Source organism: Neofelis nebulosa, chromosome 2 (genome assembly GCF_028018385.1).
Source record: "Neofelis nebulosa isolate mNeoNeb1 chromosome 2, mNeoNeb1.pri, whole genome shotgun sequence".
Lineage (NCBI taxonomy): Eukaryota > Metazoa > Chordata > Mammalia > Carnivora > Felidae > Neofelis > Neofelis nebulosa.
The window spans coordinates 95,825,851-95,841,112 of record NC_080783.1 but is presented as its reverse complement, the minus strand read 5'-3'; the positions used below and the strand labels follow the sequence as shown (position 1 = coordinate 95,841,112).

Below are 15,262 nucleotides of genomic sequence, written 5' to 3'. Positions count from 1 at the left end.
TATTTACTAATTGTATATTTTTCCTCTTCACTTACAATCACGGTGAATGATATAACACTTTAATTACACCATTCTTGCATTCCTAAAATAAACACCATTGCTATTGATGGTTCGTTACATAAACATAAAGAGATTCGGTTTGCTAATATCTTAAGATGTTTGCATCTGTATTCATGAGGGATACTGATCTATAAATTCTTCCCTATGGTCTTTGGTTTGGGTATCAAGTTAGTACTAGTCTCAGAATGATATAGGAAGCTTTCCTTCTTTTGCTGTAGGAACAGAGTACATGAGGTTAGGATTATCTGATGCTAGAATATTCATAAAAGCACCAATAAAAAAAAAAAAAAACATGTTAGCCTAGATCAGCTTCTCAACCTCGGCACTACTGACATTTGAGGCCAGATAATTCTTTGTCATGGGGGCCTGTCCTGTATATTATAGGATTTGTAGCAGCAACCCCAGCCTCTGCCAACCAGATGTCAGGAGTATCTCTACTCCAAGTTGTGATGATCAAAAATGTGTCCTGATATTGACAGAATGGAACAGGAATGGAAGGGGATACAAAACCATTGGCCTACAGTAACTGTTTAAATTTAAATCATGTGTACTTGGGCATTTTTTTCCTTGAGACATCTTGGCAGATTATTATTCTAGGACACTCTGCATTTCACCTCAACTTTCAAAGTTATAGACATAAAACATATAATAGTCTCATTTTCTAAATTTTTCTTTTTTCTCATTACTTTTTACTCATTGCTATTCTTCTGTGATCAATCTTACCAGAGTTCAGCATGTTTTATTATTCTTGATTAGCTTTTAGTTTTGTGGATTCTACTGTTATCATTTTCTTTCATTAGTTTGTACTTTTAAACGCATTATTTTCTTTTTTTCCACTTACTGCAGATGATTGTTTTTCTGTTTCCTAGCCTCTGTTTTAGGCAGTTTTGTTCACCAATTTCAGTTTCTTACTTTAAGTTCAAAGTACTTTTTAATATTTAATAAAACTTTTCTCCTTGAAATGCTCAGAAATATGTTCAATTTCCCAACATAAATCATAATCTATATGGGTATTTTAGCTATATTTGATTTCAAATGATCATTGCATTGTAGGCAGAGAATACGATCTATAAAATACCCATCTTAGTAATTTGATGAACCTTTCTTTCTCACTATGGAAGTGGTCACCTTTTATACATGTTACATGATGTTAAAACACACTGTAGAATGCATGCTTCTATATTGACCTATTGGACCAGGGCTTTTTAAACTAAACGTTAAAACCCACTAGTGGGGCATAAGATCAATCAGATAGGTTGTGACTAGCACTTTTTTAAATGAGGGAAAAGAAAAATGATCATAGCACACATCATTTTTCTTTCCTAATTTTAATATATCTGACATCAGGTCACTCACACAATGAATTACACGATATAGTTCAATGGCCGCACTTTTTAAAAATTTCCTAGTAGCACAAAAAATCATGTTGCATATTATAATCAAAAGCTTACACATAGGGGCACCTGAGTGGCTCAGTGGGTTAAGCGTCGGACTCCTGATTTCGGCTTAGATCATGATCTCACAGTTTGTGAATTCAAGCCCTGCATCAGGCTCTGCACAGACAGTGAGGAACCTGTTTGGGATATTCTCTCTCTCCCTCTCTCTGCCCCTCCCCTGCATGCGCTCGCTCTCTCTCTCTCTCTCTATCGCTGACTCAAAACAAATAAACTTTAAAATAAAGTGGGGGGGATGCCTAGGTGGCTCAGTCTGTTAAATGTCGGACTCTTGGTTTCAGCTCAGATTTTGATCTGATGGTTCATGGGTTCGAGCCCCAAGTCGGGCTCTGAGCTGACAGTGAGGAGACTGCCTGGAATTCTCTCTTTCTCCTCCCTCTCTCTTTCCCTCCTGGGCCTGTGCTGTCTTTCTCTCAAACTAAATAAACTTAAAAAAAAAAAAAAAAAGGCTTACATATGATGACATGTAGTATATATACACATAAGTTCATTTATACTAGGCCACATATGCTTATCTCACTAAGGACAGCAGTCAAAAATGTTTGAAAAATATTCAATTACGTAAGTCAATCTTCGGGTGCCTGGGTGGGTTCAGTCATTAAGCATCTGACTTCAGCTCAGGTCATGATCTCACAGTTTGTGAGTTCAAGTCCCACATCAGGTGAGCTCCAGCTGTGCATCACATGAACACTAGCCCCACGTCAGGTAAAAGCACAAGCCCTGGGTGAGCCCCACTTCTCTCAGTCTCTCTCTGTCTCTTATGGGATTCTCTGTTTCACTGCCCCTTACTCACTTGCACCTTCCCTTTCTCTCAAAATAAAAAATTAAATCTTCAATGTCTTCACTAATTTTTTATCTTTCATTTACTGACTACTAGAAGAGGTACAATAAAGGCTACCATTCTGATTATGATTTGTTCGTTTCTACCTGTAACTCCACCAATTTTCAGTTAGGTGCCTTGGAGTGTTTCTGATGTATACAAACTCACAAATCCATGATGGATTGACCCTTTTGTTTATATAGTTACACCCTTTAATGCCTAATAATGTTTTTGTCTTTAAGTCTATTTTCCCTGATTAATATAGCTATGCTAACTTGATTTTTTTTTTACACCAACTTGATTTTATTGGTATTTTCCAAATAGATCTTTTTCTGTCCCTCTAGTTAAGCCATTCTGTGACCTTCTGTTTTTAATTTGTCTCCTATTAACAGTAGAGCCATAGATTTTTAAAATCAATCTATGTCTTATTTTAACCTGATGGATTTAATCCACATATACTTTTTTTTTAATTTTTTTTGAGAGAGAGAGAGAGAGAGAGAGAGAGAGAGAAAGAGAATGCAAGTGGGGTAGGAGCAGAAAGAGGGAGAAAGAGAGAATCCCAAACAGGTTCCATGCTGTCAGTGCAAAGCCTGACATGGGGTTCAATCCCACGGATCATGAGATCATGACCTGAGCCAAAATCAAGAGTCAGATGCTCAACCGAATGAGCCATACAGGGGCCCCTCCATTTATACTTTTTTAATTACTGGAATGTTTGGGTTGATTTCTACATTTTATTTTCCTTTTTTTGTGCCATTTTTTTCACTTCAGCTATCTACAGAAGAAAGTCTGTTTCCTCATTTATTTTTCCCTCCAATGGTTTGAGAAGTACTCCATCCCTCCCATCAATTCCCAAACAGTCTCTGACACTCATAAAAACACTAGTCTCTATTTCCTCTCTTCTTTGCTATCAGAATTCTTACTTGTTTCCACTGGAACTTTTCCTATCTTCCACGTCTCTTGAATAGAAAATATGAAAGGGAAGTATCACTTTGTGCTATATTCTGGGTAAGTTCCTCAGACTATATTTTGGTTCACTAACTATGTCTCAATGGTTTCTGATTCACTTACTATATATTTCATTACAAATTGCTCTGTTTAACATTTCCAGAGAAATGTGGCAGCATAGTTCCTCACGTTTACTTTTGCTTCCTCTAAAATACCCGCTAAACTAAGAGTAGAGGGATTTTTTTTTTAAAGAAAACTCATTAGAAAAAGAAGATAGAGGAGGCAACAAGAACTATTTTTAGAAGGTAGAAAACATATGGGCAAGTAGTAATTTATTTAACAGACTCCAGAAAGCAAATTCCTAAGACAGCCCTGCGAAAGCAAAAAGGCAACCCAATTTACACCTCAGGACACCAGGAAACAGAAAACTGGTAGCAAGATGTAACAAAGACAAGACTGAAAATAGTGTGCTTGGTACAAGGCCTGGTGGACAAGCAGTTCTCTAGATTCCCTCCCCAGTTCTGCACCAAAAGGCAATACCCTGCCCCCACCCCAAACTCTGCTATCAGATGACTGGAGGTTTATCTTCTGGATGAGGTACAACAGCCTCCGGTGTCAGGGACACCAGGCTCAGCTCAAGGTGGGAAAACCAAACTGAAAATAGCAAAGTTAAGAATTCCAAGTAGAATACTGAGAGATCAAAATCTTCCTCCTCAACTCAGCTTCCAGAATTCAGGCAGTCAGGTGCTCAAACTCCAGCCAGATCAGAAGGCCCTCCTCTGGGGAACATGTGCAACCCAAGAGGATGGATCTAGAAATGTTAAACCAGAAACTCCAATGAAACAGTCTGTGTCTCTACAGTAAAAGCCACCACAAGCTTGGAGCTCTGGTCAGTTTAACACTCACTGTCACTATGAGCAAAGTACCAAAGATCACCTCTCACAGGATCCCTCCCCTAACATGAATGATGAACCCAAGGCGGGAGGGGGGGCGGGGGGGGCAGGAATCTTGGGAGAAGACAAGAAACAAAAAAGATGGTTTTTTTTCACTATCACTAATAGTTTCTCAAAAAGATAAGATCTATTAGAAAGATCAATAAAATAAGAGTTGGATGACTTTTAAAAGGAACACTCAGACAATTTAAAGCAAAACTTGACAGTAGCAATGACAAGTTCAATAGAAAGGTAGGAACATAAAGTTGAGTCAATTTCCCAGAAGTAGAGCAAATAGAAAACAAAAGTAGGGGGTACCTGGTTGAAAAAGACCCCACCACAATGAGTCTCATGCAAAGGATCAGGATTTTTGATAGTTTAGGACTTTAATACCAACATCAAGAAACAGAATAGAATGGAGCCAAATCTTCAAAACTCTTAAGGAACACTGTTTCCTAATGAGAAGTTTCTATTTAGCCATCAATCAGTGTCAAGATATATTAACAACATTTCAGGCTTGAAAGCTTCGCCCCCTGCATGCCACTTTCCCAGGGAGCTAGGAGAAGTTGCATTTCCTCCAAATGGGTTTATACCAACCAGAGAAGAGAAAAACATGGCATCCAGGAGACAGGAAATTCAACAGAGGAGAGAAATAAAGGGAATACCCCAAGAGGTAGTGAATCGCAGGTGATCCCAGGGCACAGCTATGCACCAAATCAAAAGGGCAACCAGAACGAATCCGAGAATGTCAATCGGCTCTGAGGGATTTCTTCAAGAAGAGGCTGATAGAATTATCTATGCATCTGAAAATACCACAAGGAAGTTGAGGTTGGAAGAGAAATGCTGAGTTCAACTTCAATAAGAAACAGATTCAGAGAAAAGCAAACACAGGAATAAACAAAACAGATATTAAAATCAGAGAGAATAAAAAATAGGGCAGGCAAGAAGTAATCGTTCTTCACCATATGGCTCTGTGAGCAGGATTTATATAGTCATAATAATGCCAAGTATGGCTATTATGCAAGGATAAAAACTCAGAAGTCAGCATGTTTGTATGGGGCCAGGAAGAGGGTATAAGAGTAAATTATCTTTCGTGGTGAGAAGTCAACAAATAATGGCTAAAGACACACACACAATCACGAAGCCTGTTATTTATACATATACAGTTGACCCTGGGACAACTCAGCGGTTGGGGCACTGACCCACCGTATAGTCAAAAATCCAGATATAACTTTTGATTCCCCCCAAATTTAACTACTAATAGCCTACTGTGGACCAGAAGCTTTACCACTAACAAAAACACATATTTTGTATGTTATATGTATTTTATATTGTCATCTTCTAATAAAATAAGCTAGAGAAGAAATGTTATTTAAAAACTCATAAAGAAGAGAAAATGCATTTACAGTACTGTTTTTATCTTTAAAAATCTGCATAAAAGTGGACCCATGCAGTTCAAACCCATGCTGTTCAAGGAACAACTGTATACGTAAATAAAAGAATCCATTAGAAGAAGTAAAATGGTTGGCGAGAGGAAGACAGGGGAGAGAGAATTTGTCAGTAATTCTCTTATCTCGAATTTAAGTTCTAATCATGCTGCTTGAATGTTTCTCAGTCCTATGGACCTTTTCCCCAGAAGCTGATCAATGTTAGATTGTGAGTTCATCTTTGGTAGAGCTTCATCCATGAGACACTGCTGGGCCTTAGTTGAGGCTCTCCATATGCTTCTTTCAGACACTCCAGAGCATTTCCAACCTCAGACCACATCCATGTTGTATCTCAGCTTGAGAGTTCTTAGGCTAAGCGGGTAGTATAAACTCTTATCGTGGATGCCATGGTGCATCTCTTGGATCCTCCCTCAAGATCTGGGCACTCAGTTCTCCTGGTTGCCAGAGGTGAGGGCTGCTGATGGCCCATAGCTGCATCCTTCTCCTGAACTGCCCTATACTCTCTACAGAAAAAAACTGCCTCTCCCGGTGTTACACTTCTCCCAAGGTTATACCTCTCCCTGGGGCAGCCCCTCCACACTGGTCTGGCCTTCTTGCTCAGTTGGACAACTGCAGGGCCATCCCAGCTCCTAAGTCCCTCTGGGGAAAAACTACAAGGCAACAGCACTGAAGTTCAAATTCTCACTCTGCCCAATCCTGCTGCCCTTGCTCCCTTTCATGTATTATTTCTGACAACCTCCTCCAGCCCCCCACCCCTCCAGCACTGGCAATTTAATGCACTTCCTGCAGTAAATCTCAGAGTCTCAGAGTCTATTTCCTAGTATATTGATCTATGAAAATTCCAAACACAAATATAGATGAAGTCAGTCTCATGGTTATAAATTCTAGTGGAAGGCTCCCCTACCCTCACTCCACACAGAGCTATGCTGCGACAAACAACCTTCCTCATTGTCTTAGTGGTGGATAGGTTTATTGTGGTCCACCCTTTTACTGAAGGTCAAGTCCTCTAGTGTACTTACTTTATTCTGAGAACTTAGTTTCTTCCACCTGCCTGGTGCTGGCCAACGCCATTGTTATGGACTGAATTGTGGCTCCCCCCAAACCCCACCAATTTCATATGCTGAAGACCTAACCCCCAATACCTCAGAATGTGACTGTGTTTAGATATGGGGTCATTAAAGAGTGAATGAAGTTAAAATGAGGTCACCAGGGTGAGCCCTAATCCAACAGTGTCCTTTTATGAACAGGAAATTAGGACATAGATACACACAAAGGGAAGATCAGGTGAAGACACAGTGGGGAGACCACCTTCTACAAGCCAAGGGGAGAAGCCCTAGGAGAAACCAACAGTGCCAACACCCTGATCGTGGACTCCAGCCTCCAGTACTGAAAGAAAATAAATACCTGTTGTATAAGCCTCTTTGTGTGTAATGCTTTGTTAAAGCATCCCCAAAAAACTTCTGCCACTACGTTCCAGCCCTGAATGGACATCATAACCCAAGCCCCTCCTACTGAGCCCTGCAATCTTCATGAATTCTCACCCCAGGGAATATCCCATATTCTGTATCAATAGCTCTGATTTTCAACTCATCCTTTTTGGGCAGCAGAGGGCTCCTGGGGGCTGGAGACTGTCCTGCCTCTAACAGATCAGTGATGTCTTTTCTTGAGTATTCTATGTGTCTAACAGAGGAGGGTGAGCAGGTTCCAGTTTATCTTTCCTACCCCACTGCCTTATCATTTGTCCTGACAACTATAGGACTCATCTTCCCAGGAGACCTGAGCTCTTCCAGGGGCCTGAAGGACTGTCCCACTTCCCAACGTCCTCTGTGTCACCTGGCACAGCAGACTGTGCTTTGCCAACAGGCACTCAGTAAGGATTGGATGAACACATTCACTAGCTGGGAAGAAGGATGGGCAGTTGGGTATGGAAGATGGTGGCAAGTGAGGAACAGGTTCCTTTCCTGGGGACAGAGGTTCTCTGCCTCCCTCTGGCTTCATCATCTCCAAATCTCACTATGCCTACACTTTGACCCCTGGGAACAGAGTACCAGAAAATAACCTCTTGTCCAGGAGCAGCTACACCAGAAATTCACCTTCAAGAGACAACTCCCAGAGGATGAAATCACAGCCCTGGAATACAAGCAGACCCGAAAAACCCCTTCCTCTCCAACTGGCCAACCAAGATGACTCAAAAGTGACTGAGAGGCAGTAGGGAAAGCCCTCACAAATTTCCCACAGGGAAAATTTGTGCCCAGGGCTCAAGCAAGGAGAGGCAAGGACATGCTGGGCCTATTGAGAGGAGTCCAGCTGGGGCTCACCACCCAGCTCTCGAGCCACTGCCACGGCTGTGTGACGAGGACACCCCTGTGCTAATGACTCTGGACACGTTTTTAATTAAATGCTGTATGCAGCACACAGAGAGAAAGGGGGGCAGAACATGGAGGTAGAAACAGCAGCTACGAGTACATCATCTGGGGAAGATGTGCTCTCCGAACAGCAGCAAAGGAGACCCTTTCCATAGAACCCTGGACCCTTCTATCCAAGAAGAAGCGGAGGGTGGGGGGAGGAGGAGGGGGAGACAAGGGGCTCTGGCATCCCCACTATTTACGAAGTTGCAGTTTCCTCCTATTTTCATTCACTTGAAAAAGTCACTATTCCTTTTTCTGGGATCTTTACCTGCAAACATACATCCTGAACCTGCTGCAGCCATGGAGGCCTCAGCAGGGAGAGATCAAAAATTAGTGCAGGTCACCAGATGTCTGAGTACCAACTGTATCAGGGGCTAAGAATACAGACTGGAGAAGACAGGGCCCCTACCTTTGAGGAGTGTGCAAAGAGCAGTAATTCAATGATTCAAGTATTATGTCAAGTTTCTGACTGACAGGTGTCCAATGGGCTACAGGAACCAAAGATAATTTAAATCAGCATGGAGGGCAAGGGAAGGCTTCCTGGAAGAGGTGATCTTTCATCACAATTTAAAATTTAACTAGGAAACAAAGGGTGGGGTCAAGAACAAAGAGCATCTGAGGGGTGCATGGTGTTGGGGCCAAGGGCAGGACACAAGGTTTGGGGTACTACAAGAACATTTGTGGGCTGGAGTGGCAGGAAAATGGGAGACGAGAAGAGGAGTCCAGCCAGGAGGGAGGGGCAAGACAACCGGGGTCCTCATGGAAAGCAAGGCAAAGGGATCCGACTAAAATGCCACTCCATATTCCATGTCCCCTCAGTGAGCTAGTGCCCTCAGAGAATCCTTGACGATATGGCCCTGAGGGTATGAGGGAGGAACCTGGGGGCAGGGAGCTTTGTCAGGATGACGTTCCCCACCACATTTCTGCACTTCGGCCTGTTCTCCCCTCCTGGCTTCCACCTCTCAGAAGCACCCGTAGTTATCATTCACCCAGCACACTGACAGGAGCAAGTTATCCCACTGAACACCCCCAGGATGTGGCTCACAAGCTTCCTGCCCACATCCCCCTCACCACGTCACCCGCCTCAGAAGTGGCAGCCAGACGGTGGTTGGGAAGTTGTTCCTGAAGGTTCTCCACATCAAATCCACTTCACACTAAACTGTGAAAACAGCAGCCTGTGAAGAGGCCCATGCTAACTCAAAGACCAGCAGGGATAAGACATCCTATCTAACGTAAGTAGCAACCACAAGCCGGGTGTCTCTGGGCTTATAAGCGCACACAAATATCTTGAAGAAGATACGAGGCACTGGCAACAAAGCTCGTCCACAAGCAGCAGGATCTGGGAAAGAAAGAATTTAGGATGGGACAGAGATTTGCACTCTGTGTCTTTGGTCTCAGGAACTTTTATCATGTGCATATACTGTTTTTATCAATAAAAAGATCAACAAGCTACACAAAAGATCATTCTTCAAGCAGAATGTGAAGTGCGTGTTTACAGGACGTGGCACAAAAGACTTGGGCCTCACATATGACATTATCTAACGGAGGTGGGGCACAATGAGAAAAACTGCAATGAGGAAAATACACAGTGTGATGGATCACATGCCTATGGGGGATGGGTCCAGTCTGTGTGCCTGGTGAGGCTTCTTTGAGGGGTCAACCATGTAGAGATCAGTGGGAAGATGAGCTTGCCTCAAAGACATGCTCTCCAGTCCTAAGGAAAGGTTGGGGTGTCTGAGAAAGGGGGGCAAAGTCCAGGTCAGGGCTGACCTTGCAGGCCACTGTCACTATTCAGATGTTACTCTCAGAAACCACTGGAGGGTGTCATGCCTTCCCCATCTCACAATATGTCAAATGAGAGATTGAGATTAAGAAAGTTCTCAGACCTGCTTTGCTGGGTTTATAGAAGACGTGTGTAATCCACTCGAGGCCTCACAACTTACAAATAAAGAGAATTAAGTCCATTTATCCAATCATTTTTAAGGGACAAGAGTTCACACTAAAATCAGATACATTCTTTTCTAAATCCCCACATATAAAAAGAAAACCATCCCTTTCAGAAATTTTTTTCTAATTCTTAAATCTATTGATTCACTAAATTTTTGAGTGAGCTTTTTCTGGGATCTTAGTTTGGAGTACTTTTTTTATTTAATGGAGCTAGGTATCTTAGGAAAGTTTTTCCCCTGAGAATGTTTCAAATATATCTTCATTCCCCACAGAACGTGTATTGAGTGACTCAAAATTAACTTGCACTCATTCAAACCTCAAAAAAGAGTCAGAATGCATCTTCCTAAATCATTCCGACAAAGACATCAATGATGTCAAAACCCTGAGTTTTGAAACACAACTTCTGTTCTCTTTCTAGCCTTACTATTAAAATAGACTTTTTTCAGTTTGTCCCTAACACGATTGGCATTTTCCATGCTGCCTACCGATTATAAACAGAACCAATTTTAAAACCAAACTAGGGCTCTTTCTGCAATATTCAAGATGTATTACCATCTGGTCTTATATCGGCATTTTTAACGGGTCCAAAATCTCTTTATTACGAAGTATTATCACAAATGATCCATATCCCTTTCAAAGCACACATTCTTTTCAAGACACTTTCAAGTCACAAACTTTGAAAGCTCACTTAATTTTTCAGGCTATATCAGACATGAGAATGTCAACCATAGTTACATACACAACTGATTTATCACAGATATAACTTGGTAATACTGACCAAAGCTAGTCTTTTAGGAATTACTAACCTGAGAAAACACAGCATACCAGCATACCTGAGTACTTGGAAGCTTAACAGGAGGTGAAGGGTCTTTATGTGCAATGTACATCCTATGTAAAAGATATAAACCTTTCCAATAGACTGAGAAAAGAAGCATCCCTAAAACTTACACAATCCATCATCACTTCCAAACACAAAAAAGACAAGAGCATTTCTTTAGAAGATGCTTAGCAAAAATCAGCATCCAGGATAAAATAGAAAATGGCAGGTAAGGAGATCAAGATGGGAATTCCAAGTGACTATGGTAGATGCCACTCCAAGACACTGCCCTTAGTAAGAGAATGGCCGTGATGAGGAACGGACTGTCCCAAAAACGTGTCAACAGTTTGTAAAATAAATGAGATCTAAACCTGGTATTTAAATAAACCTTTAGATCACATTTGTCTTTTTCTAATATTTTCCCTCCACCTGATTTTAAAACCAAAAAGAAAATGGGGCGCCTGGGTGGCCCAGTCAGTTGGGCGTCCGACTTCAGCTCAGGTCATGATCTCATGTTTCGTGGGTTCGGGCCCTGCGTCAGGCTCTGTGCTGACAGCTCGGAGCCTGGGGCCTGCTTCGGATTCTGTGTCTCCCTCTCTCTCTGCCTCCCCGGCTCATGCTTTGTCTCTGTCTCTCAAAAATAAATTTAAAAAAATTTTTTTAATTAAAAAAAAAGAAAGAAAAGTGGTTTTTTTTTTTTTTTTAATCTCTTTCAGGTCATTCATTCAACAGTCTTGCATACTGATTCCATACAAGGATGGATGCTCCTCCTTCTCCCAGAGTGGCAAGACATAATGATTACTAGCCTTCTTCTCATTGCCATGATTATCAGCCCCTGTCAACACGCACGCGCGCGCACACACACACACACGCGCGCACACACACACACACAAATGCAAAGACTTCTCTGCCATCTCAAAGCATCACAGGTAGTTATTCAACAGCAATCCTCTTTAAAAAGCCTAACTGCTCAATAGGGGCACCTGGGTGGCTCAGTTGGTTAAACATCTGACTTCAACTCAGGTCATGATCTCGCAGTGAGTGAGTTCGAGCCCCATATCGGGCTCTGTGCCTACAGTTCAGAGCCTGGAGCCTGCTTGGGATTATGTGTCTCCCTCTCTCTCTGCTCCTCCCCAGCTTACACTCTGTCTCACTCTCAAAAATAAACATTAAAAAAATAATAAATAAATAAATAAAAATAAAGACTAATTGGTCCAGCCTAACCATTATCGTTGGATAACGCAGGAGTTCACCAAGCTAACCTACCCCATTTCATCCCACATCTCTGTCAACCGCCTCCCTGGAAAATAAGAGTGGGGAGGGGATCAGCGTTCTTGTGACAATTTTTTTTTTTTAATATAATGGGGCACCTGGAGGGCTCAGTCAGTTGGGTGTCCGACTTCGACTCAGGTCAGGATCTCACGGTTTGAGAGTTCAAGCCCTGCAGCGGGCTCCCAGCTAACAGTGCAGAGCCCGCTTGGGCTTCTCTGTCTCTCCTTCTCAGCCCTTCACCTGCTTGTGTGCTCTCAAAATAAATAAATAATCCTGCTTCGGATTCTGTGTCTCCTTCTTTCTGCCCCTCTCCTGCTCACATGAGTGCACTCTCTTGTGTGCTCTCAAAAAAATATATATATATATTAAAAAAAAATTTTTTAAGTCTATCAACATGTAAAATGTTGCTTTAAAAAGTGTTTTAAATATTTAATATTACAAATACATATAGGAACCTAAAGGATAAAAGGAACAACCCTAAACAATACAACCAGAGAGGACCACAAAGCTTTAAAATATCAACTATAGGGGCGCCTGGGTGGCTCAGTCGGTTGGGCGTCTGACTTCGGCTCAGGTCATGATCTTGCGGTTTGTGGGTTTGAGCCCTGCGTCGGGATCTGTGCTGACAGCTCAGAGCCTGGAGCCTGCTTCAGATTCTGTGTCTCCTCCTCTCTCTGCCCCTCCCATGCTCATGCTTTGTCTCTTTCTCTTGATAATAAATGTTAAGAAAGATAAATAAATAAATAAATATAAAATATGAAATATAAACGCACGCGTGCGTGCGCACACACACAATAAAGCTACTCTTCATAAAGTGGGGAAAAATAGAACTCCTACATTTTTTCATTTAACTTGAAACCAACTTGGGAATAAACTGAATGTATTACAGAAATTAACACAGATCATGATATGATAGGCCAATGCCAACATTTTATAGGCAAGAATTTAGAGGATTTAAATGAAATACTTGCTAAAGTGGTAAAATCGTTTTAGAAGAAAAAGAAAACCCTTTTAAAAAGCAACATTCTAATTCCATATGCATTATGCAACAGTCTCTTCCTATTCAAGGAAATGGAACAAAATTTTCAAGATAACCCAACTGATCAGGCATGCCATATGAAACCAGAATTTCCTCATAGTTTTTCCTGGTTATGAGATTAAGTACATCAAATGTAGTATTATTCTCCCAAAGGAAAGGCTTGTTCAGTATTTCTTCACAGTCACGTCCTCATTCAAACACCCATTTGATAAAATCAAAACAGCTCTATTAGGCACATGGACAAGTCTGAATAACTATTATCCTATTGGGAAATCACCACCCCTCATACCATCTCTTTCTTTACATATGTAAATGATGGTGTGGATCCAGAGCCCACCACCAGCCACCACAACCAAATTACTCTCCAGGGACCTCAAAGGGACTTGTTATTCTTGCTTTAGCATTTAAAAAAAAAAAAAAAAAAAAGGAGGCAAGAGGAAGGAAGGAAGAGCTATTTTCAGGAATCAGAATTTCTCTTGATTAGATTTCTGGCTCACTGTAAATGTTTATACTCTGAAATGCATTACCCTCTGCTTCTAAATGTTTGGCTTTTTCTAGAGCCAAGATAAGGTACAGTGTTTCCAATATAAATTGCGTCAAGTAATATATGCCTAGTTTTGCAGGGAGCATTTGGTCAAATTCTAATATTGCCTCTTGGGAGCCAACACCACCTTCCAGCAGCCAATCTGTGCAGAATAGAATTTTAAACACACACAGAGCAGACACAGCCCTTCCAGCAGACACAGCCCTTTCTTCTCCCACTGAGGAATGTCACATGAGACATCTTGCATGACACTTATCACTAAGAATATAGATCTTCCTGTTAAGGTAATGAATTAATCACAAAATGCACAAAGTACGTTCCTCTTACCCCAGCATTAAAAAACATGGTGGTTTCTACCAAGGTTGAGATGAAGCTTAATGTCATTGCTTAAGCTTATAAACCACTGCACAATTAATAAGAATTAATAGCACATGCACATTTCTTCAGGCTGCAAATGTTAGCTAAGAAAATGCACATCAGAGGGCTTCCTAACACCCAAACAGGATTATCCACAGACAGAAAGTAGATTATCCATAAGCAGAAAGTGTTCAATTATCTTAGTTTTTCTTGATTGTAATAAATGTTTTTGTTTGCATTGCCAGTGAAAACTTGACAAAGGACCTCCCATTTGTCTTTCATTAAAATGTGCACATGATTTTCATCCAAACCTTACACAGATATAAGGGGCAGAGAGAGGATGTACTGTAATATTGTACTCATCTGGTTGCATTAGGCTCAAAATACAAATCTCAAGGATATAGATTTGTCACATGTCAGCCCAAGCTGAAGGCATCCACCAAGAGAGTATTTTCCCTATTCAAGCTGGCAGCCAGAATTCACTGCCACAAACCGACATACTGATGAGAGCCAAGGCTCCCAGTATCCCTCTCCATTTCTTCTTAACCACCTCTTCCCTCTGCAGAGAAGCATTTTACTAATTTATAAGTACCCTGACTCTCTTACCATCTACAAAAATTTACTCGTCAATAATAGTCAACTAAAAGCAAAAGCACATCCCACAGGAGTCAAAGAATAAAACACACAACAGCAGCACGGATCGATCAGCAGGACTCGGGCTACTTACTAAAGGCAGCCACCGCCAGGGCCAGGGTGACAATAATGGAGAACCAGGAGACCCACAACGCCTTCTTTCGGTAGTTCTGGGCTTCGTGAGGTTTGAGTCGAGTGCTGCTTTCTAGTAAGCCTGACAAAAACAAGGAGAAAAGGAAGTTAGACATTTCCTTATTAAGAAACCCACAGCCAGAGCTACACTTTCTTATCCAAGGATTGCAAACTGACAGCCTGTGGGCCAAGATGTGTTTTGTTTGGCCCACGCTGTGTTTTAACAATTAGGAGAGTTCACATGGAAATCAGGCTCTCTGGCATCTCGTGAAAAATCATAGGCTATAGCAATACGGGACATGGATTCCTGCAGTGTGACAGCATTTGTACACTTTAGAAGGAGCCCACAGACCCACTCACCATATCGGTCATCCCCTGCCCTCATATTAACTCAGCTATGTAAGTGTTGCCCTAACAAGGCCCTTCAGTTAAGAAAACAGCACAATTAGTC

At 41.6% G+C, this 15,262-nt stretch overlaps 1 protein-coding gene across 4 annotated transcripts in view; it reads right to left on the bottom strand.

The window, feature by feature from the left end:
* Positions 1 to 15,262, bottom strand: part of TMEM163 (transmembrane protein 163) — a 263,560-nt gene that overhangs the window by 242,841 nt on the left and 5,457 nt on the right. For all 4 annotated transcript variants that reach the window (XR_009251633.1, XM_058695108.1, XM_058695092.1 and 1 more), the window contains exon 2: positions 14,774 to 14,893. Coding sequence is in view for 3 of the 4 variants with exons in the window: in XM_058695108.1 (XP_058551091.1) it covers positions 14,774 to 14,893 (120 nt within the window). In the remaining variant the exon portion in view is untranslated. The remainder of the gene's footprint in view (positions 1 to 14,773; positions 14,894 to 15,262) is intronic.